The sequence below is a fragment of the Alosa pseudoharengus genome, unplaced genomic scaffold (assembly GCF_046254945.1).
Source record: "Alosa pseudoharengus isolate Yale_2024_CS ecotype anadromous, Long Island Sound unplaced genomic scaffold, YU_APseudo_1.1 YU_APseudo_1.1_scf_5, whole genome shotgun sequence".
Taxonomy (NCBI): Eukaryota; Metazoa; Chordata; class Actinopteri; order Clupeiformes; family Clupeidae; genus Alosa; species Alosa pseudoharengus.
Genome location: NW_027468837.1, coordinates 18,849,291 through 18,870,374, shown reverse-complemented (window position 1 = coordinate 18,870,374; position 21,084 = coordinate 18,849,291). Strand labels below are relative to the sequence as shown.

Below are 21,084 nucleotides of genomic sequence, written 5' to 3'. Positions count from 1 at the left end.
ATGTCATGTTGAGCAGGAAACCAACAAATTGGCCTGAAATTGCTTAAAGTCATACACACACAAAAAAAAAATCAGCTTGACAACCACCCTAATGATCATGCTTGCACATAAATTGGATTATATTGCACATTTGCCCAAAATTACAGTAGGTAACATGGAAGAAAATGAAAGCACTTTGGGGGAAAAAATCCGCTTTTACCACTTATAAGAATATGGTGTTAAAATGGACAAAAAAAACATTTTCTAAGCTGACAACCTGACTAGAACACATGTTAAGGGGTTAAATATTAATACTGGATAGGTTGTATGCTTGTACCAAAAAGTGTCCGACAGAGTTTTAAAATCAGTTTTGGCCCCCTGACTATATGGACAAGCTTAAAGTATATTAACTGATAAGCCAGGCATTAATTTTACTTTTTTACAAGTTTGTAATGTGACAAACTATTCTCCAACTCTCACAACTTTTCAAGGCATATTTAAGCATTATAAATGTGCCATAAGATAAATGTAATCACACTTGAAATTGAATAGCAATATGATCCCAGGGACTTGGGTCGTACATCCACAGCCAGCGTGAGTGCTGATGTTTGCTGTGTTAATATGCTAATATTAGAGTGGTTGCACTGGAGACGCTACACACGGGAGCACACCTGTTGCATCATGGATAGAAGTGACATGTGGCTTTCAAACAAGCACAAGGGTTCAACGAAGGATCTGTCCACTGTGCTCCCAGGGGACCATATCTCCCTCATGAACGGCTGAACACCACACACACACCCAGTTAAATCAGAATATTCCAAGTGATTCAATCTTCTGCACTTCTGAGAAAAGCCATGGATATTTCAGCCCCCTATTAGTGTCATGCTCAGAGGCTCAGAGGCATCAGCTGTCTTGACTGGCCTAATTGAAACCCAGCTCCCAGAGGAGTGACTCCTACCCATACATCAGAAGGGAATATTGGAGGGTGTGTGGAAAGCAGCGACAAAGTGTTCAGAGTGGGGAGCTTCAGAGTTGTCCATGCGAGGGATTGTCAGTTTCACAGACGCCACAAGATATTAGATACACCAGCATAAACCGAGGTATGTGATTATATTTATTCAATTTTTTTTGGATATTTCAGTGCATGCATGTGTCCATTTATACTGGGAATAGAATAGAATAGAAATGTTTTATAGAGATGAAAACAGGCTGGCAACACCGAATGTGACACATGAAAGACAAATCACTTGTAATCACTTTTTTCTCCCCAGAATAATAGGGTTTGCACAGATGTGAATCAATTCACATATATCGTGATCAATATCCATGTAAAGTTAGGCCTACCTCAACAAATACGATCCAAAATCTATTTTATATACTCTGCATTTAAGAACGTCTACTGTAGGCCTACTTTGTGATGGAAAGATCCTTAAGGTTGATGAGATAAATGACAAATGTGTAAGGGTGACAGTTTGAATAGGTTTCAAAAAAACTATGAACTGATATCCAGGCTCTGAGCCATTTCTGATGCATTTTGTCACGTCATTTGAATGTTAGTGTACCCTGATATCAAATGAACACACACGAATACATGTTAATTGAAACCCAGGCTCTGGGCCATTTTTCTGATGCATTTTAACAGGTAATTTAAATGTGGAAAGTATACCCCGATATCAAATGAATCACTGGCGACGATCAGTAGGAGAGCTGCAAGCCAGGCGGCGGCAGGTGACCGAGTGTGAGCAGGCGCTGGCAGCCCTGAGCAAAGTGACTGCCTGCTTCCAGCAAATGGCCTCCTCCCTGGGGAGTAACACGGACGGCAGTGGCCTCAGGGAAGAACTGGCAGAAATCAGAGCGATGGCTCACCGGATCTACACGGGTAACCTGTATCAGGCATCTCAAAACATACTCCCGAGTCTATATGCTAGAGGACAGTCAGTGTAATATTCTGCATCAGAGGCAGTCTGGTGTTTTAGACAAAACAATCTAGATTCAAAAGGAATCTTTCAAAATAATAAACGTTTACTAATGGCAAGAAAATAGCCATTGCTTTCCTATACTACAGTGGCAAATGTATGATGTGTAGTGTCATGTTTAAGCGTACGACCAACAAATCCAGGAGAAAACTGATATTGCCTACTTCCCCCTCATGTTGTTCATAGGCTATATCATATGCTTCTTCACCCATTTACCACAGGGTTGCATAGAAGACTCATAGCACTGCTGACAGAAACGGAGCAGGCCCAGGAGGACAGAGAGCAGGTGGAGCGCCTTTGGGTGCTGTTCCTGTCTGGCCTAGAGACCTTTCAGAAGGACCTCCGCAAAACAAGCTCCTTGCAAGAGCTGTTCCCACTTACTCAGCGTCGCGACCGTAGCGCCCTGGTAAAGACAGGCTACTCTGGGGAATCCGAGGTTGCGGCTCGCGCCGCTACGGTCCAGACACCCTGGGTGTGTGTAGAGGATGAACCATGCCCCGACCTGCAGACACAAATCTCAAGGATGGACTCTCTGCTGCAGGAGATGCTGCAGAGGGTCAATGTGCCCGTGTGGACAGTGGAGGCCACACAGAAGGCCTGGGTGGAGGTTGAGAAGGAAGAGCAAGACGAGGATGAAACGCTAGAGGACTTGATGCAGGTAGAGGTGGTATCACAAGACAGCGTTACAGGCTGCTGCCACCATTTAAACTGCAGGTTAAGCTGCCTACTTTGTTTACTTAGTTAACCTAGCCTTGAAATAGACGTGTGTGTGTGTATAAATATGCTTGATGGTGTTTTAAGCCCTCAATGTCATCTTCCAGGCAGCACTGCCACCATTGACTTAAAGGCACTTAATCCTAACCTATGCCTAATCATAGCGCCTTCCAGGCAGCGCTGCCTTGAAGACAACATTGGGGGCTTAAAACACCAAGAAACTATAAGCATACAGTACTGTGCAAAAGTCTGACACCTTACATGTTTTGTTCCAGCAATGCTACAAGGACCATATTGTTTATTTCTCACTCCTTTAATTAAAATATGACCAGAGAACACAAGAAATACGTAGAGTAGGCCATTGAAATACACATAAAATGTCGTTTTTGTTCTGTACCTGTCCAATTTCAGTCTCAAGCTACCATTAGATTTTTTGTTTTAGCAGTGTTATAATGACCAATCAACCAAGGGCAAAATTCTTGATGCAGCCATCGTTCCCCACACAGGCCATTGATGGGCATGTCTGGCCTGCCAGAAGCTGCTGGTAGATACTATGATGGGGATCTCAAGATCAGCTGCTGACTTGACCATGACTCCCCCTAAAACTGACGCTGCAGTGTCAGGTGCATTTTGGCAGGATGCAAAGTGGAGGAGCCACCTGAAAAGTACTGTACATCTCCCGTGAACCTCTTCATTGTATTCCCAGGTGTCAGCTTGCCTCATCAAGGTTCTTTGAATAGAATCCTTTTCCACTTTAGATAAGCAATGAACTCTTCCAACTTTTCAATAAGGTCTTTGAGCTGTCAAAGTGTCGTCATCTCCTTCCCACCTCTGATACCAATGTCTCAGAGCCAGAACCAGTACCAACTGGCTTCAGCTTCCCCCATGTGAGATTGGTCATTATAACACTGCAAAAACAAGCAATCAAATAGATGCAAAAGACTAGAACCTTGTTTTTCATATTCCATTCTTTTTCTGGTTGAATTCTAAAAAAGACAATGAGAAATAAACATACAGTATATAGTCATCATAACATTGCTAAACAAATCTAATAGGTGCCACTTTTGCACAATACTGTATATATTCAGTATATCAGCAGCTTAGTGCTTGTTCCAGACATTTTAATAAAGAAAATTAATATACAATACAGAAAACAGAATGAAATAATGGCAGATGTTTGGACAAAAGATTAATGAATATTTAAACTTGATGAAGGGTGGTAATTTTTGTTTTAAGTTTTAAAAATGCAAGGTTTTAAACATTCTTAAGTAGTGTTGGTCAGCACCCTCTTATAAATTACTTATCACTCCACATAAGTTGACAAAAGCAACCAAATGTAACCAATAATTTTATTCACAGTTTAATAACATAAAAGTATAGTACAGACAAAACACCCGACAATTCCTTTACATAATTAGAAGACAAGACAGGAAAGACAGACAGAAGTATAATACAGGAAACAAATGAGGAAACCAGATGATTGTCGTTAATTCTTGTAGGTTGAATGTAAATGGGTCTTGAATGCTAAAGAGTATGAGAGAGAGGGGGGGGGGGGGCATTCTGTAAATATAGACAAAATTATTTTCATTCAACAGTATAAACTCCAATACAGCAAACTACCCCTAAACTCACCTTCCTGATCAGCCCAAAGCCCAGCTGCTACAGCATTCATTGGACTATCATTGTTTGGTTCTAAAGATGTAGGGAGGAAAAGGACACACATTTTAGAGATGTAGGGAAGACAATGTAGCACACAGATTTATTTGACTCACATGCGTGCGCACACACACACACACAAACTAACCTCCGAGCAAACTCTGAATCGATAGCAGTATGGATCGAACATCATACAAGGCCGACCATTTCTCCTTTAGGATGTCCAAACAGATATAACCATTTTCATCAACGTTTGGGTGGAAACACGGCGTGACAAATTTTACAGTGGGTGCTTTGTACGGATAACCACTGGGGAACTCTAGTGATAACTTGTATCTCAGACCTTCATAAACCTGTTTGTTGGATACAATAATGAAAACTGGTTATAAAATGTTTCAGCAGCACATACAATATTTCAGGAAAAAACTATGACCGTTACAACTCGGGACCAAAACCTGAATGTTATGTAATAAACTATAAACAAAACTGAGAAAATAACGTTTAAACTCACCGTTCCTTGCGCGCCATCTATTGTACCAATCCATTTAAAAAGGTTGTCACTCTCTGGAAAAGCAGAGATCCCCTTATCTCCAGACATCTACAGACAAAAGGATTAAAAGTGAAAAAAAAAAAAAAATAGTACATTATAGGACTAATAACTTCCAGAAGTCACACAGCTGATGGTCTCTCTTTGGACTCACCATTAATGTCATCAACTCCTGCTGAAGCCTACAGGTGGGGGTGGAAACAAGAATCTATTTAGCTCATCGGCCTTTACATTGATAAACATAAGTGCCACGGACTAAAATCCACCTACATTTAGTGCTAGCCAAAAACTACTCATAGAACAAGGATTAAACCTCGACATTACCTTTTAGAAACAGAGCCCTTTAGTGCATTTACGCTTGTTTCGTTGCCTTTCAATGCTGCTGCGGATGAGGCTGCGGCTGGATCCCTGTTCTGAGAAGCCATTGCTTGATCTATTGTGATATAGTTGTAACGTTATTGTCATAGCATTATCGTTACATTGCACCACATACAGATAGTCATTAAGTCACTTAAGAGTCTAGAGACTTTGACATAATCTGACTAAAACGTTACTAACAGAAATGACAGGACAAAGGAGAGAAATCATTGGGTGCTTTACAACCACTTATGCTAACGTTATAGAGAACATCTCTCTGCTGCCGGCACCAAAGGACAGACAGTTAGGGTAAGTTAGCATATAATTTATCGATAACTTAAATGAGAAATATATCAGTGCGTTTCAGCCACTCTGACAGCTATCTAGAAATGCTATGCCATCAGACATAACTCAGCTAACGTTACTGCTACGCCACTCTACCTTCAGCTAAAGAATTGCTAGCAGTTGCATAAAGCAACGTTAACGTTAAAACCCATTTATGGTTGAGTCTTGATGTCTATTATCGATCTAATTAACTTAATCTACAATGACATCGGTGTTAAAACAGATGACTAAGTAACGTTTGACTGTAGCATTCTAACGTTAGTGCTACGCAGAAACGGTCTAAGTGTTTGCAAATGTGGGCTTGGTGTAGAAGCTAGCATTCTATCGATAAGTTGTAAGTTAGCAATAGCTACGTTAACGTTAAAGACACATCAACATAGCAATGATAACAAGGGTAATCAGTTCAATTATATGTTTCAGTAATAACTGAAAAACAAACGATAGGTTCACTCGATCCTTACCTGCTGTTGCTGCCTTTTGGCTTAAAATGTTGAAATGAGTTCATGCGGTGAAATTTTCAAATTATATCCCGCCCCCTCTGTTTAAATTCTTTTCCTTTACACAGCTTCCCAGCCTTAGCTACTCTGGCAGCCAATCGTGGATCATGATTGGAAAACACTGAGAAGTCTTGACAACCATTGAAAGATGCGCATCCAATGAAACTTTGATTTAATTGGATGACTTGCTTAAGTTGGGCGTGTCTTTAACCGTTAGTTTATACGTCACCAGAAAACGTCACTTTCAAATTCAGGAAGTTGAACCAGCACAAGAAAAATAAATTAAAAACACATTTTCATCCAAGATAATAAAAATAGAACGACTGATAGCTATATAAAACAAAATATTTAATAGTATTGCAAAATCGTTCACATTTCTTTGTTTTTTTTTCTTTTTACAATTTGCATTTGTAAAGATGTTCATAAAACTATGAAGCAGTTCTCACATTATATTCCAAAACACAAAACAGACTACACTACTGAAACATTGTGTGAGGGAAAAAAACTGTTTCCAGTCATTTTATAACATCAGTTACTGACATTTAGACATTAGCTAGGGACAATTGCAAGTATAAAATTCCCTTTTCATTCATGAGTGACACATACACAAATAAAATAACTTACAGAGTGAATTGACATACACACCTGTGTGAGCAAAATATAGTTCTAAAAAATATTTTCCTTAACATATTCAATATTAAACTAAACACAGTAAGGTGTTACACCAGGTGGCACCAGATGTTTGTAAAAACTAATGATGTACACAGGATGTATAAAGCACTGGCAAGCAAAATAACACACAAGCACACTCACACTCTCCATTTACAGGACTTGTGTAAGGCATCTTTGCAAGTTCACAAGTGGCTGCCTGATTCGATTCCAATCAATCTTTTTTTTTTTTAAAGATAAACTATAATTTGACATGGTACCTGAGGAACTATGATCTAATGTTGATTATAAAAAAGGTGTCTTTTTGTGTATTTCCCAATAAAGCACATATGAAAATGTGTCAATATTATGTGTCAAAATCTGTTTCTGAAACTACATCATAGCAATTATTACAGCAACGAGACCAATGGAAAACAAACACCGCACACATTTATTGTTTTTAAAAAGTCTCGAGGCATCAGTCAGTACGCAGGCTGACTGAAAAGGAGAGCCTTGGACATTAAGGCTGTGAAATGTTTCCCCTGCTTTGGGAAAATTTACTGCTATGATTGGAATACATGTGAAAACTAGTTGTCAAGCTTTTCCTTTTGACTTTGTGACCTTTAGCCCAGTCCTCGATATTAGTCCTTCTCTGACCTCTGGGAATCCATTGCTTTCTGCATCTTTTCAATCATCCATATTGGCACCACAAATGGCTTCAACTCATCCATCTTTAGGTCAGGACAATCTCTAAGGAGTGACAGACAACATTAATAAGCACTACTGAGATAGTTGAATAGCTCTTGGTAAATTCCCCCAAAAACATTTATAAAACAATTATCAGAAGTGTTAAACTTTGCATACTTATAGTCATCACTGATGGCAAGATCTTGAACATCCTCTTCAATAAGGAGGTAGGCCTTCAAAAATAAAACAAGAATGAAATTAATGAGAGGTTTGGAATTTATAAATCTAAACACACACACACACAATAACCTCATAAGACTGTCTCACCATTTTTCCACCAGTTGCCTTCATATGCTGTTTCTCTGCAAGCCAGTGCTTATCTTGGGCATCTGCAGCATACTGCAAGGAAATGCGCGTGTTCAGTCATAAGTTGGCATTGATTTGGACATAACTGAAGCATTGGCTTCGTCATAGCTGAATGGCTGACTATATTTTGTGATGTTTGATGACATTGCATTTGTACCTTAAAGAGGTCTGCATGTTTGATGTAAATCCTTCCTCTTGTGCCTCCCATTCCTAAAGCCCTGGAGAAAAACATAGTTAAATGTGCAGTCAGCGATCACACACACGATTTCAAGCCTATACATTTTTTTGGTCACATTCAGCGAACATCTCTTGACCCGTTAGCTACCCATCCTGTGAGTACAATGTAAAAAACCTAGTCTCTGTAGGCAGCCCAGGATTGAAAACTGGAAACAAAGTGGGGGCCGCCTGTCCCCCAAACAAAAACAGAACACTGTGTGGAGTTTCTCTGGGAATACTGATGGGAGGGGTGAGCTATCTCTCTGGTGTGTTTTGTTTGATCCTTGGCTAAAATACAATGTATATGTTGTATTGGACAAAAGTGTATGCAAGATATTTAAATATCAACATGAACATAAACAAACGTAAAGTCATGCGCAATCGCTGACAGCACCTTTAAGCAGTCTCGATCACACAAAAATGAAACTATAAAATTAAGGAGGTGGTGTAAATTTGTCAATTTGAACCTACTTGTTTGCCCTTGACCCCAATACAAATGTGCTCTTCTCGTTAAGCCTGGAAGGATCCCACTGTAAATGTTAGGAATGAAGATGTTATAATCAGACAGCAAGAAATATAGTTATTACGACATAGATCATTTATAAAAAGGGACTGAAAAGTGACCTTTGGTCCTTCCCGCTTGACAGCCTCAGAAGCCTTAGGTTTTGCCCTAAAACAAAACAGATTTCATGTCCCATTAGTTTGCTGTTAAAATAGCCAGTGATTACAATTGCTTTTTCAGGCCAACAGGCATAATGGTCACACTCACGGGGTGCTGAATTGGACTGGTCTGTCATAGGGGATGGCAGGTCCTGGGGGTCTCCCTTTCCGCTGCAAACAAAAATGTCAACATGATAGATAAAGACACCAATACAAGCACCAGTATAGTATGGAAATCTGGATAGTGAGATAATTTTACCTTTTTTGGCACAGGGCTTCCCCTCTGACTAGAATCATCCTCCATCTGTCTAGCTCTCTATATAGAATTGGAAATTGATATAGTATATGTTTAGTAAACACAGAGCAGTGTTTGCAAAGAGTTTCCCTTTGATTTAGGATCTTAATCTCAAATAACTATAAACAGTTAATTAATAGTAATAGCTAATTACCAGGAATTGCAAAACACAATTATACAACAATTGTATGCCTGTAAAAAGTCAAAGCAGACTGCCCTAAAAAAAATCTGAAGTTTTTCAAGTCATCATCCACAAAGATCACCTTGACAGGGGGCTCGACACCTGGTCTATTGGTCGTTTTCTCTCCTTCAGGAAAGAGACGCTTTGCCTATATAGAGACAGTCAGAGCATTAACGACTTCTGTTCACATGACATTTAAATGAATCATTCCCTTTTCAAAGAGTTATACAAGTGCAACTCTTACGTGTTCGAGACAATTTCTGCAAGCCTCCTTGATCAGCTGATCAGTCTGGACCTCTTCACCAATGTTTTCTTTTACATTAACAGCACCCTTTTCAAAGAACTAAACAGACACACAGAGTTCTTTTGTTAGCCAAAAACACCAATGCATAGTGACCAGACAAAACAATATTTATCATCATCCTCTGTATTTGACACATACCATAGTTGTGAGAGAATTTGCCAAAATTGGGAATAGCAAATAACCTGTGTCACTATGGTGCACTTGCTTTTTAATCTCATGTGAAACTTTTACACATATTTCTCGGTTCAGAGAAAAGCAAAGAGCTACAGAACCACTTGAATCCAGGTGAACCTTTATGTGTCTCAAAGTCTCAAACTGCCCACTAAATTTAATAGATGACACTTATTTTGGGGATGTATAATACATATCAATACACTTGAACATTATAATGTTATGTTTTGTAAGTTTAAATTTTCTAAAACACTAATCATTTTTAGTTACATGCAAAGATTTGTGGCAGACAGTGGCTGACTTTGTGTTGCTGAAACCCTCAACCTGTAGACAGCAGTGCTTTACCAGCAGTTATCTATCTGTTATCATTCCTTCTCTCCAAATACAGATCCCATTCATGCCCTGACTGCACAAAAACAGGTTGCACTGAAAAAAACCTGTTCTTACTATTTCTTAGTGTTATGCATATGGTAGTGAGTTCTTCATTCTTCATGATAGTTTTCCTAATACAGTACACTGCCTTGCTCATAGTATTGCAATACTCTGAATTGTAATCATGTAGATATGTGGACCATTACCAGATTCTTGCCAACACAAAGGCCTACATATACAGTATTTTTAGGATGGTAACACCAGAACATTGTATTATCCATGTCTATTTATGGTTCCTATGGCTGAAAACCAACTTAAAAAAAAGAATAAGAAGTGGACATCAGACAAATCCTGTACAAGCATTACAGAAAGATGTGACAAAGCAAAGAACTAGAAACTTGATGTCGAAATGCAATTGACTCTTCCAGAAGTCCCGCCCTCCTTAGTTACTATTGCTATGCTTGTCAAACTTTCGCACCCTGCACGTCTATTACATAGGGGGAGAACCGGGACTTGTGAAATGTCATTTACAAAGACATCGTGCCACACTGAAAGCTAATATTTTGTCACTAGCAACTAGTGTTGTCACGATACCAAAATTATGACTTCGATACGATACCTGCCATCAATATCACGATGCTGAAACGATACTACGGCGAAATCCTAAGATATCTGGAAAAGAAAGGACTCATACCTCCTCCAAGCTAGCCATCAATAAACCAAGCTAAACACATAGGGCTCACAATAAAACGGTCGAGCAAACACATTGTTCAAGAGACTATCAAATCACATTACAAAAACGAAGTTCACCCAAGGGTAGGCTACTTACAATTTCAACAGCAAAAAAGCCAAGTCGGAGTCCGTTGTGCAGTCTTCTTAGAAACTACAATCGGACTACATTTGCGAGTATTTCCGCCGAGTTACATCCGGATGTGTTCGGACCGCGACCAGAAAGTTGCATATTCGGTTTTTCCGCGGAGAAGCACTAGGGGGAGACGAAGCACCCACCAAACGACCCAAAAAGTGTTGTAGTACCATCACAACGACTCTCAACCTGCATAATTAAGGTCATTTTTGCTAAAATTGTTGCATAGGGCCTCTTTAAATAGCCTTTACTGTATGCAAATCACTGAATGCTATGCAGAGGGGGCTAATCTTTAGGCCATCTGATGTACAGTATAGTCTACCCTAGGCCTTCCTGATTTCCTTGACAGTTGCAAAGGGAAAAATGTGAGGATAGTCTTCTTTGCGCCCAGTGTACAAGTACGACGTTCCAACCACTCAGGTCTTTGTCAGATAGGCCTACACTATTACCTGTTGCAATATATCTGTGTGCATTCCTACATTACGTCTATTTCTTTGATAACATGATTTGCTCACGTAACAATAACCCGCTGTTATTATTAGGACTCAACACGCTTTGGTGGTATTATATGCTGTGGGCTTTAATTAGCTCATTTCCGGTAGCCTATCCTACATCTGGGCTAGAGATGCACCGATATGGAATTTTAGGGCCGATAACGATAACCGATATTTATTGGTTTGTTGTGGCCGATACCGAAACGATACCCGATAATATTACTCTTGAAAAAAAATAGTGAAAAGTGATTTGGGGAAAGCATTTAATAAGCATAATTTTATGGCAGTAATTTTACCTACCACCAAATGATGAACAGAACTCATAATAGTCCTCAATAGTACGGCAGTCAACAACATAACAGTAGCCGAGCCCTACAGTATGTGTGGCTCCTTTAAGTGAACCTGACGTCAGTGAATTGCGAGTGAGGGGCTAGAGAGTTTGAATCGTTTTCATTTAGGACTAAACACTCATAAACGGCTCAGCTTGGAATAAGCTACAGTATAGCGACCAAATCAGAGTTTGTGAGGGAAACTTAGGTTTAGTTTCAACTGCGGGTAACTGAATAAAGCTGCAACTCCTCAGACTGTATCTTATGTCCGTCTACTCTGTTGCGCACAACCTGCTGCAGCAGAAATGAAAGGAGTTAGCCCCGAAGGTTTAACTTATTATGATGACCTGTCTGGAACTGAAGCACGAATGGTTAGCATATTTCTAGGTAATAATACAAAACCCAAGCTAAAGTAATGCAAATATAATACTAAAACACAACTTAGAACTAGGCCTACTTATGTACTCGTCCCACTAACAAGTTTGTTTATTTGTTTCCCCGACCAGCGCGGTAAAGTGCAAACACATCAGCACAAGACGACTCTAGATAGGGCTGAGCTCCGCTCTGGTAAGGTTAAATGGCGGATCATTCACGAGAGGATTTTGAGGTGCACAGATTCCCAAATGAACGCATATCCACAGATTTTGTTAGAGTGGTGAAATACATTCACACCGCTGACATTATATTGAGGAAAAAGTATAGCCAACCAAGCTCAAGTAGCTAAGTGTAGCCAGACGGACCTTACGTAGGCCTAAATTAGGACTTTAAAAAATATTGGCGCAAATTATCGGCCAGAATTCTGTTATCGGACCGATAATAATATTTTCATTTTTTCACTTATCGGCTAATAAGGGTTTCACGATTTCGATTTTATTTCGAAATCGATCGAAATTACATCTCAATCTCGAACTTTGAACTTAAAAGTAGAATCGACGCCACACCCCCAATGTCACGTCCAGCATGTATGCCAAGAGCACAAACACACATGCACGTGCTGAACTGCAGCGTCAACACTCCTCTAATTTTAGGCTGCAGCCAGTTAAAATATAGGCCTACACATCAACCTACCGAAATCAAAGCCCCTCTTGCTACTTTGAAATCACCGGTGTGGAAGTATTCGTTCATTCACGTCAATTAAAACTAACTTAGCCTACTCAACTTAGCAAGTGAAAAGATGGTCTAATTACAGTCCAAAGTTACTTTAAGGCTTAAAATGCAAATTTATAAGTACATATTCCATGAACACTAACCTTGGGTCCCTTCGGAGTGTGCTGAAACAATCAAATTAACATTCTGTGTTGTTTCATTTTACTATGTTCACTTCTCTGTTTTAGCCTAAAGTTCTGTTTACATTACAACCTCGCGGTTGGAACGGTTTCAAAGCGGTTTCAAAATAAAAGCCCCCCGAAAAAGAAAAGGCCAAAAAGAGTAAATAACATATAAGGAATGCATTAATAGTAATATTTAAAAAAGATCGAAAATCGAATCGAATCGTGACTTTAAAATCGAAAATTACATCGAATCGAGGATTTGGAGAATCGTGACACCCCTATCGGCTAATAATATATCGGCCGCCGATATATCGTGCATCCCTAATCTGGGCAATAATTATTGAAAAAATTGCAGTCTACATGCCATGACAAATATTACTAATAGTACTGACCGAACATGAAATAGATTGTTTACAAGTTATGGTAATGTTATTCTGGCGTGAACATTGCGCTTTCATCACGTTAGCATAATTACAGCTCGTTATGTCTCGTCAAAATGATTACAGCTCGTTATGTCACGTCAAAATTCATTGATGAAGGATGGTTCAATTTATCCCAGAGAACCACCGTTTCACTTAGGCTAGACTAAAACAGAAGAGAAGAACTTGGCACTAACCATATAGATGTGTTTTCTATATTCGTTAACCTGTCGTTTTTTGAACTCTTTAAAATTTTTGGGATATGTCTGCGAGGTGTTTAGCCAAGTTCCATGCGTAGCCTACTGCTTTTAAATGACTTTGAAACATATTTTACAAACCGTCCTCTGTGTACCTGATGGCTTGAATTCACTATTCGCGATGTATCCGACATAGTTCCAGATTTCACCTTTTGTTCTATCCACAAGGCCGAGGACTGTCGGGAAAGACTATGTTGACGTTGCCTGCGCACTCACTCACTCAGAGCTGCCTGCTTGACACGCCCACTTGCCTAGATGCGTGCAAGGAGCAGTGAGAGCAGCAGTTCACAGACACAGAACGTTATTATTTTAACAAAGTATCTAAAGACGTCGGAAATCGTATCGTTTTTTGCGTGAAGGCATCGTGATACCTTTTTAGTATCGATACACCGTGCAACACTACTAGCAACCTACATCTGTCAAATACAGTTGCATTTTCAGCTCTGAACAAAACCGTTATTTAAACAGAAGATGAATGTGCATGTTGTTTTCGTCTCTCCTGACCAGTACGAATGAAACGTAATGGGGGACGAAAGGAACATACAGTTTAAGTCAGTGGTCCCCAAACTACGGCCCGCGGGCCGGATACGGCCCGCCAACTCATTTTGGGTGGGCCTCAAAACAACCGTGGTATATAGCATCTCGCCCGCATGGGAGTACGACATCGTGAAACTATAACCGCCGTAATTTCCCCCATTCATTCTCTATGGCGAGTCTTAACAGTACACATGTAATTCTCTTTTTGTCCACTGGTGGTTGTTTTGGCGCTGTTTTGCGTTTGCCATCGAAAACGGAATGAAATGTAGGCCTACCTGCAAACAATTTAAGAGGCCTATGCTGACTGCATCAGTGCTCAAAGTATTCTAAAAGTTTATCAATTAATTGTTAATAACTAACTAACTTCTATTCAAGTCATATTTCTGGGACTTTCTGGGATAATGATTTCTATTTTTTATTCACTTGTTCAAATGTTCATACAAATTCACAAAGTTCTCATCAGGTGAGTGAAAGTGGTCTTTTCAGATGTTTTAGTCAGCACTTCATAAAACTCTCATAGTTTGAGAACTAAGCTATTTATGGTTACTTATGGTTATTTATGGTTATGAAGACACCCTGCTCACTTGAGACATCTGCCGGTTGTTTGGGTTGTTGCAGCGTTGTTGCAGCGTCGTTGCAGCGTCACTGGAAAAATACAAATTAAAGTCGCGTGATACCACGTGATCCCGCGCGCGGACCACGAGGGAAGCTGGCCAAGTCGAAGCACTGCCCACTGTAATATACTCCGAGTCTCTGGCCCTCTCCTAGAGCCAGGCATAGTGAGCTGGCCCTCGGAAGAAAAAGTTTGGGGACCACTGGTTTAAGCTATGTACTTCCCACAACTTCAATATTTGACAACATATCATGATTGGTACTTGAAATAGGTGTTATATTAGATAGATTACTGGCTATACGTCTTGGTGAATGTCTGTTAACAACTTTTTGCCGTCATCGTGAAGCGTGTATCTCGCGGTTATGGAAATATCATACAATATGCCATTTTTAATAGATAGAACAATACCGGTTCCAAATTATATCATGTTTCTATAGTGCAACATGCTATTTCACTGTGTTTTTACATGGTTTAGGGCACCACACATCCAAATAAGTGCCCTTAATGACCCACAGGCAGTGAGTCTCGATAGGTTAACATGTCAAAACTCTGAGAGCTTGCCAGGCCTCTCATGCCTAGTTACAGATTGCTAAGCCCCGATTGGCCTGTGGCGGTTTTGGGGCGTGGCTTTGGAAGGGTCAATTCTAAGTTCCACAGTTAATTGCTGTAACTAGGGAGATGGTTAATAAGTTTGCAGTAGTATGCAGAACTGGTAGCAGAACCATAGAAAGAAGGCAGGCAAGCACACACACTACCAGTGGAGATAGGTGTCAGGTGTTAGTTTCTGAGGACGATTACTAAATTACTAAAAAGAGCTGTAAAGGACTTGTCTGAGACTGTTGAAAATGCAAGCCAGTGGTTATAGCTGAGGAGCACAGAGTACTTGAGGTCATTGTTATGACCCATTTTGACTCAGATATATGTGAAATCATCTGTGTTTCTAAGGTGGTTCTGGTTGATGTCTCTGTTTGGCATCCTAGACCCCTCCAAACTCATGATGGGTTGGGCCATGTAACATACACCACCGTTAAACATTTTTCGAGGCGTCAAAGGCCTTTTTCAATTAAACACTGATGAAAGGAAGTTGTACCATGAAGTAGTGCCTTTACAGCTATGAATACAACATGTGGTGCTTTTGCCATTTGTGCATTGATCTTGAATTTCGTGTCATGCTGTGTAATGTGAAATAGGCTTGATTGGCCACTGTGGGAAATCCCCTTCTTACAGCACAATAAATTAAACACCATACCTGTCTGAAATTCAGGTTACTTAAACATCCACTGACCTTCATATATTTCCTGAAGACCGCCAAAATGTCCTCATTGAAGCTGGGCTGCAGAACAGTTCTCAGGAGATCCATGGATATAACTGGATCAGTGTAACTACAGGAGTGGAACAGCACAACAATTATTTTCATTGTATTATAAGTGCATTGTTTTCCTACAGCATAGAACAGAGGTTCTAACTGGTTAAAGGCGCCGTCCTCTACTGTAAACCGATATTTCAACGATGGACAACCAAAGGAACCTTTAGCTTAACTGTGTATAAATGCTATTTGAAAAGTCTAAATTCTATCCCTGGCTGTAGGCACACAGTAACCATTCTGCTACTGACATTTACACAAGGTGCCCTGAGATTTGCAGTTATGTCAAGTCTGGGCCCATGAGGACAACAATAGCCACAAGTAGCGTACCTTGCAGCTGTAGCATTACATTAAGTAATTTTTTGCCTGATAATTTATTTTGATTTATAAACCGCTATCAAAGTCCTTTTAGGTAAGTCCCTCCACTCGGCGGCCATATTGCAACGCTTTTTGGGCACTTATCGGGCATCTATTTTGGGTACAACTGTGCGTGTGCAATGCTCCACAAATCACGACACACCAACCTCGCTCCAGCTGCGAGATCAAAACACATGATTGGCACGATGTATTCACAACATACCACATGATTGGCACAATGTATTCACGTCAACTTTTGGCGGCAGAAGGGGAGGAAAATGTGTAGATGACTGCCATGTTTGCATTACACGCTAACCCCATACATTTCTATTCTATTTCTATCTATAGGAGATTCTTTGAGTGTTGTGTCTCCTCATTAGAAAGCCTCTGCCACTATATCTTATTTTAAATGAACAGGAAGAAAGGGGAGGGAACTGTTCATCTTGGGATATACAAAACCTCACGCATTCTGCTACCTTTGCCCACAGGCTCCAAACAAACATGCACAGATACCCGACCCATCTCTCAAAAGATGCTCACATGTTCACATAGGACACTCCTGTGCTTCATTGGTTCATTGGTCCTGCCTCCTCGTTTCTAGTCTCTTATGCCAGCAATTGACGGTCACAAGCCCCGCCCATCGAACACAGATGAGCCAATGGCGGTTCAGTAGCTCCGTGCAGGCAGACACACTCCGACAGCTTCAACTTACGGCTCCATAGAAATGCATTGGGAGCAGCTGATTTTTTTTTAGGTTTTATGGGATTTTATATTCATATTTATTGATGCGAGTTGAAAAGGACGGCTAAATGACGTGTATGGGATTAAGGCAACACCAATACACAGAATAATGGCTTTCAATCTTGATTATGCTTTCTGTAATTATATTAAATTAGAATTAAACTCCATCCTCCCAGCTCTCCCCATTTTAAGCAAAGGGTTAACTTACTCCTTAGCAAACTGTAGATTAGGCTACACAGATAAACAAGGATGTTTATTGTTCTCAGCATTGCCAGCATTATGTATAATATGGTTGTCACTTTGAGGAGACTTGTAGATAAGTAACGTTAGCATACTTAGCTAATCACTGCTAATGTGCTAGCATCATCACGTCAGAAAAGCATAGGGCTGTTCACGGTAGTGTAACATTTATTCACCATGAATTAATAAAGTGGAAGTAGCTCTGCAATGTAGGCTGTTTCCGTTTATTTGCAGTACCATGTTCCTTACACGACATCTAGCACAGCTAATATTAATATCAGTGAATCACACTCGCTTCCTGTCAAAATCTGTCACCCAACAAAGCCAGATATGATTTTTTATGCATGTTTGTGGCTCTCCTAAAGAGCCTCTTGGGATGTAATTTTTACAGACACACTACAGCTAGAATCTACCTAACTCTGATCCGGTTGTCGAACTAGCAACAGTAACTAAGGGGGGGCGGGACTTAGCGAAGGGTCAATTCGAAAAATGGGACATGCTGGGACATGATGACGTCACATCGATCTCTTACAATTTCTGAACACGAGAGGTGCATCCTCTTGCAAGGGTCCTCTCTCCAGTTTGTGGCCTGGAAATCGTTCAAGGAGGATGTCTCGTTTGTCTAATTGCTGCCAAAGGAGATAAGGAACTAGGAGTGAAGAGAGAGGACTGATCGGTGAGAAAGCAGAGAAGGATCCTGCACAAAAGTGTTTTCTGTAATGCACTACGTAGTGGTCCAAGGTGAAAATCCCCCTCTCCTTACTTCACATCTGTCAACAGCCAGCTTAATCAGACCAGGAAAAGATCTTCATATGTTTGAAAAATCAAACACTACGCGTCTGACTGTAACTTTCAAAGTTGATGTGATATGTTCCTTGATTCCTCCATTGTTGTTGTATTCCTTCTTATTCTCCTTCACATTTTATTTAGCGAGAGAGACTAGGATGTACAATGGACAGAAGGGTCAACTAATGAAATAATTAAGATGAATGTTCACAAGGTGGTGAACCGAAGCGAGGACATACAAAGCATGTGAATAGTGGGATGTGATACACCATGTATGACATCTTCGAAGATTCACTGGGCTGGGCTTATAAGGCCTTTATTGCTACAATGGGTTGGCTTGTTTTTTTATTTAATGTGCAAAGTTTGAAACCCTATTCAGGAATCAACCCTTAAACCATAGGGCCAAATGCTAGGAAAGGTTCCTTTATCCTTCAATGGTGCACAGCCACCCTACCATTGTTCTACTAATGTTCTAGGGCAGAAATGATTACTCGAGTAACCGTTTCAGTAACTTGAACAATTCAATTACAAAAAGCGATTGAGGAAAACTCTCTGCCTCGAAGCTTTGTTTAATTCCTATTAGCTATTAGCTCAGGAATTATTGTTTCACACAGAGTGTTATTACTAAGTTGGCGCGATGATGGAGAGCCAAGAAATCGTCCGTAAAAGGCAGGGAATGATTTTGGGATCATTCCAAACTTAGAAAAGAAGACAAGGTGCAATGTGTCCACTGCAAAGCAGAACTGGTGTACAACAACAGCACGTCAACGATGATTCAACATCTGAGCCAGTTCACCAGCCCAGCAAGTGTAGCCGACACAAGGCAACGTAAACATTGATGTTAGTTTATTTAATGTTTTAGCTAGTTAGAACGTACAGTATTTGTAGCGGCTGTAGCCTAATAGTAGATATGATGTTAAGTTGTGGAATCTTTAAGTAGTAAACTAACTCATGTAAAATTGCAAGTGAGCAATAGACCAAAAAACACACACACACTCATCCAGTCTCTCTCTCAAATAAAATAACTGCAGTACTTTAGTGTCAATACTGCCGTTTTGGAGGATATATTCGCAGTATTTTGGACATTCCCAGACAGCCAAGAGCTGGCGGACCACCTGTCTGCCCACTGGGGGCAGATCTGGCAGTCCGCTGACATTTTGGTCATCGGTTCTCTGGCGGTCCGCTGGTGGGTTGCAGACAAATTGCCCAATATTTTGCCACTGTTGGTCTAAAAACCTTTTCATTTGTTCAGTTATACTCCATATACCATTTTATTAACTTTTCTTAATATTCATGACAAGTTAAATTTAAAGAGATGGTGGTCCAACGGCAAACCACAAGTGGCATGCCACTGGCAGCATACCACCAGCGGTCCACTATCTGCCAATCTGATTTTGCTATCTGGGTGATTGCCTACTGTACTGAGGAATGCAGTATTTTGGTCATGAAAATACTACTGTACTGCACTGTACTGTAGTATAACGGCACTGCACTTCGAAAAACTGCAGTTTTTTTTGTAAGCGAGGTTATTTTGTAGTAATGGTAAATGCTGCAGATGCACAAATATAAACTTTTGTAAACTTACCTTACAGTCATCTGTGACCGTCGACCTCTGCGGTGAACCTGTCTGTGTTTTATCATTATGTTCCATGGATTCTACAACACACAAAAAAGTCACAAAGACAGACAAATCAATCATAAGCTACATGTATCTGTTGACACGCATTTGTCAGTTGACTTCACTAGTTCCTACGGCACACACAAACGGGTAGAACTACCTGCTACACAGGCTATCCATTTCCAGTCAGTGGCATTACATCATCTGTAGCCTAACGTTACCCACGGGTACCATCTTATTCAGAAAACATTACAGGTAGAGATTATGCTTTATAGTTTTATATATATATATACCATATAGTGTTAGGAAGTAGGAAAACGCCATTTTCCAAGGCAACAACAAAAACCTAGCACAAGTTATCGGATAAGAAAGCGCTAACGTTAACGTTACCTCCCAGGCGATACAATTGATAGGAAGACCACCTCAGGACTTTAACTGGGTTGCAAGCTAAGAGTGAACTGCCATTGCCCAAAGCCTATCTACAACCTTTTTCTGTAGGTTTCAGCTTTCTTTGATAGCAAGCAGTTGTCATCGAGCAAAAGCTTTTTGACAATGGACACATACCATTGATTGTACCTGGTGCTCCGTGGCATCTTGTTGAAGCCAGTCTCTGCTGCGACCTTCACTTCGATGAGCACCCATCTCAAAATCGAAATTTACTTGATAACCACACAAATGGACAACGTTACAGATACCTTTTTTCTGTATTCACAGGACTAACGTTATCGTTGGTTTAGGTCTAAAAACTCGATTGATTTGACGCCTCACGTTAGCTACCCGAGGTTGGCTAACGTTGACGTATGTGACGTTTTCTAGCCTACAGCTAAACAGGTAAGATTCTTGCTTGAACTTATGCAGTCGTTGAAACCAAATGATTTCACAATTTCAGCACGTTTTCTGTAAAATATCAACTTCCTCTATGTCGTACAAACGATGCTACTTCTTTCCCGACCCAAAAATGCAACACAAAAAGTAATCCACCTCCGCATCACACTGTCAACTTGTTGGGGGTGGAGAATTTCACATTTTGCAGATTGTTAACATTATTCAATAATATTTACAACGCCACCTTGTGTTACGGAGTATGAACATGGGTTACCACATCGAAATCGTAGAAGTTGGGCGTGTCGAGATGACGTGTGTATGCAGACAGGCCAAGCGGCCATCTTTGTAGTGTCTTGCTCATCAATTCAAAATTTGGAAGGAATTTTATTTGTGGGGTT

The 21,084-nt window shown here is 40.3% G+C and overlaps 3 protein-coding genes across 3 annotated transcripts; 1 reads left to right on the top strand and 2 right to left on the bottom strand.

Moving 5' to 3' along the window:
• The first annotated feature begins 1,656 nt into the window (after positions 1 to 1,656).
• On the top strand, positions 1,657 to 2,700 carry LOC143103650 (regulator of G-protein signaling 9-binding protein). Its single transcript, XM_076267395.1, has 2 exons — positions 1,657 to 1,858; positions 2,177 to 2,700. Exons 1-2 carry the CDS (start codon positions 1,657 to 1,659, stop codon positions 2,698 to 2,700), a joined length of 726 nt encoding a protein of 241 aa, XP_076123510.1.
• A 1,304-nt stretch (positions 2,701 to 4,004) lies between these two features.
• On the bottom strand, positions 4,005 to 6,144 carry LOC143103686 (ubiquitin-conjugating enzyme E2 C-like). Its single transcript, XM_076267468.1, has 7 exons — positions 6,036 to 6,144; positions 5,197 to 5,305; positions 5,027 to 5,054; positions 4,837 to 4,923; positions 4,474 to 4,678; positions 4,302 to 4,361; positions 4,005 to 4,193 (listed from the first exon to the last, which is right to left on the bottom strand). Exons 2-7 carry the CDS (start codon positions 5,295 to 5,297, stop codon positions 4,156 to 4,158), a joined length of 519 nt encoding a protein of 172 aa, XP_076123583.1. The 5' UTR covers positions 5,298 to 5,305; positions 6,036 to 6,144; the 3' UTR covers positions 4,005 to 4,155.
• A 254-nt stretch (positions 6,145 to 6,398) lies between these two features.
• On the bottom strand, positions 6,399 to 20,879 carry LOC143103904 (deoxynucleotidyltransferase terminal-interacting protein 1-like). Its single transcript, XM_076267765.1, has 13 exons — positions 20,426 to 20,879; positions 19,829 to 19,899; positions 16,042 to 16,138; positions 9,369 to 9,467; positions 9,207 to 9,272; positions 8,908 to 8,964; positions 8,758 to 8,819; positions 8,613 to 8,658; positions 8,460 to 8,518; positions 7,930 to 7,990; positions 7,734 to 7,805; positions 7,584 to 7,639; positions 6,399 to 7,469 (listed from the first exon to the last, which is right to left on the bottom strand). The coding sequence occupies exons 1-13, from the start codon at positions 20,501 to 20,503 to the stop codon at positions 7,361 to 7,363; spliced, it is 933 nt and encodes a 310-aa protein (XP_076123880.1). The 5' UTR covers positions 20,504 to 20,879; the 3' UTR covers positions 6,399 to 7,360.
• Between the last annotated feature and the right edge of the window lie 205 nt (positions 20,880 to 21,084).

Excerpts from the sequence above, each read along its gene's own strand:
- LOC143103650 (XM_076267395.1), top strand. The coding sequence starts at position 1,657 with ATGAATCACTGGCGACGATCAGTAGGAGAGCTGCAAGCCAGGCGGCGG. Across the intron at positions 1,859-2,176 it reads GGCTCACCGGATCTACACGG|GGTTGCATAGAAGACTCATA; the intron begins GTAACCTGTATC and ends CATTTACCACAG.
- LOC143103686 (XM_076267468.1), bottom strand. The coding sequence starts at position 5,297 with ATGGCTTCTCAGAACAGGGATCCAGCCGCAGCCTCATCCGCAGCAGCA. Across the intron at positions 4,679-4,836 it reads TAGATGGCGCGCAAGGAACG|GTTTATGAAGGTCTGAGATA; the intron begins GTGAGTTTAAAC and ends TCCAACAAACAG. Across the intron at positions 4,194-4,301 it reads GCTTTGGGCTGATCAGGAAG|CATTCAAGACCCATTTACAT; the intron begins GTGAGTTTAGGG and ends CATACTCTTTAG.
- LOC143103904 (XM_076267765.1), bottom strand. The coding sequence starts at position 20,503 with ATGGGTGCTCATCGAAGTGAAGGTCGCAGCAGAGACTGGCTTCAACAA. Across the intron at positions 9,468-16,041 it reads TCTTCAGGAAATATATGAAG|TTCTTTGAAAAGGGTGCTGT; the intron begins GTCAGTGGATGT and ends GTGTCTGTTTAG. Across the intron at positions 7,991-8,459 it reads TTGGGGTCAAGGGCAAACAA|GGCTTTAGGAATGGGAGGCA; the intron begins GTAGGTTCAAAT and ends GTTTTTCTCCAG.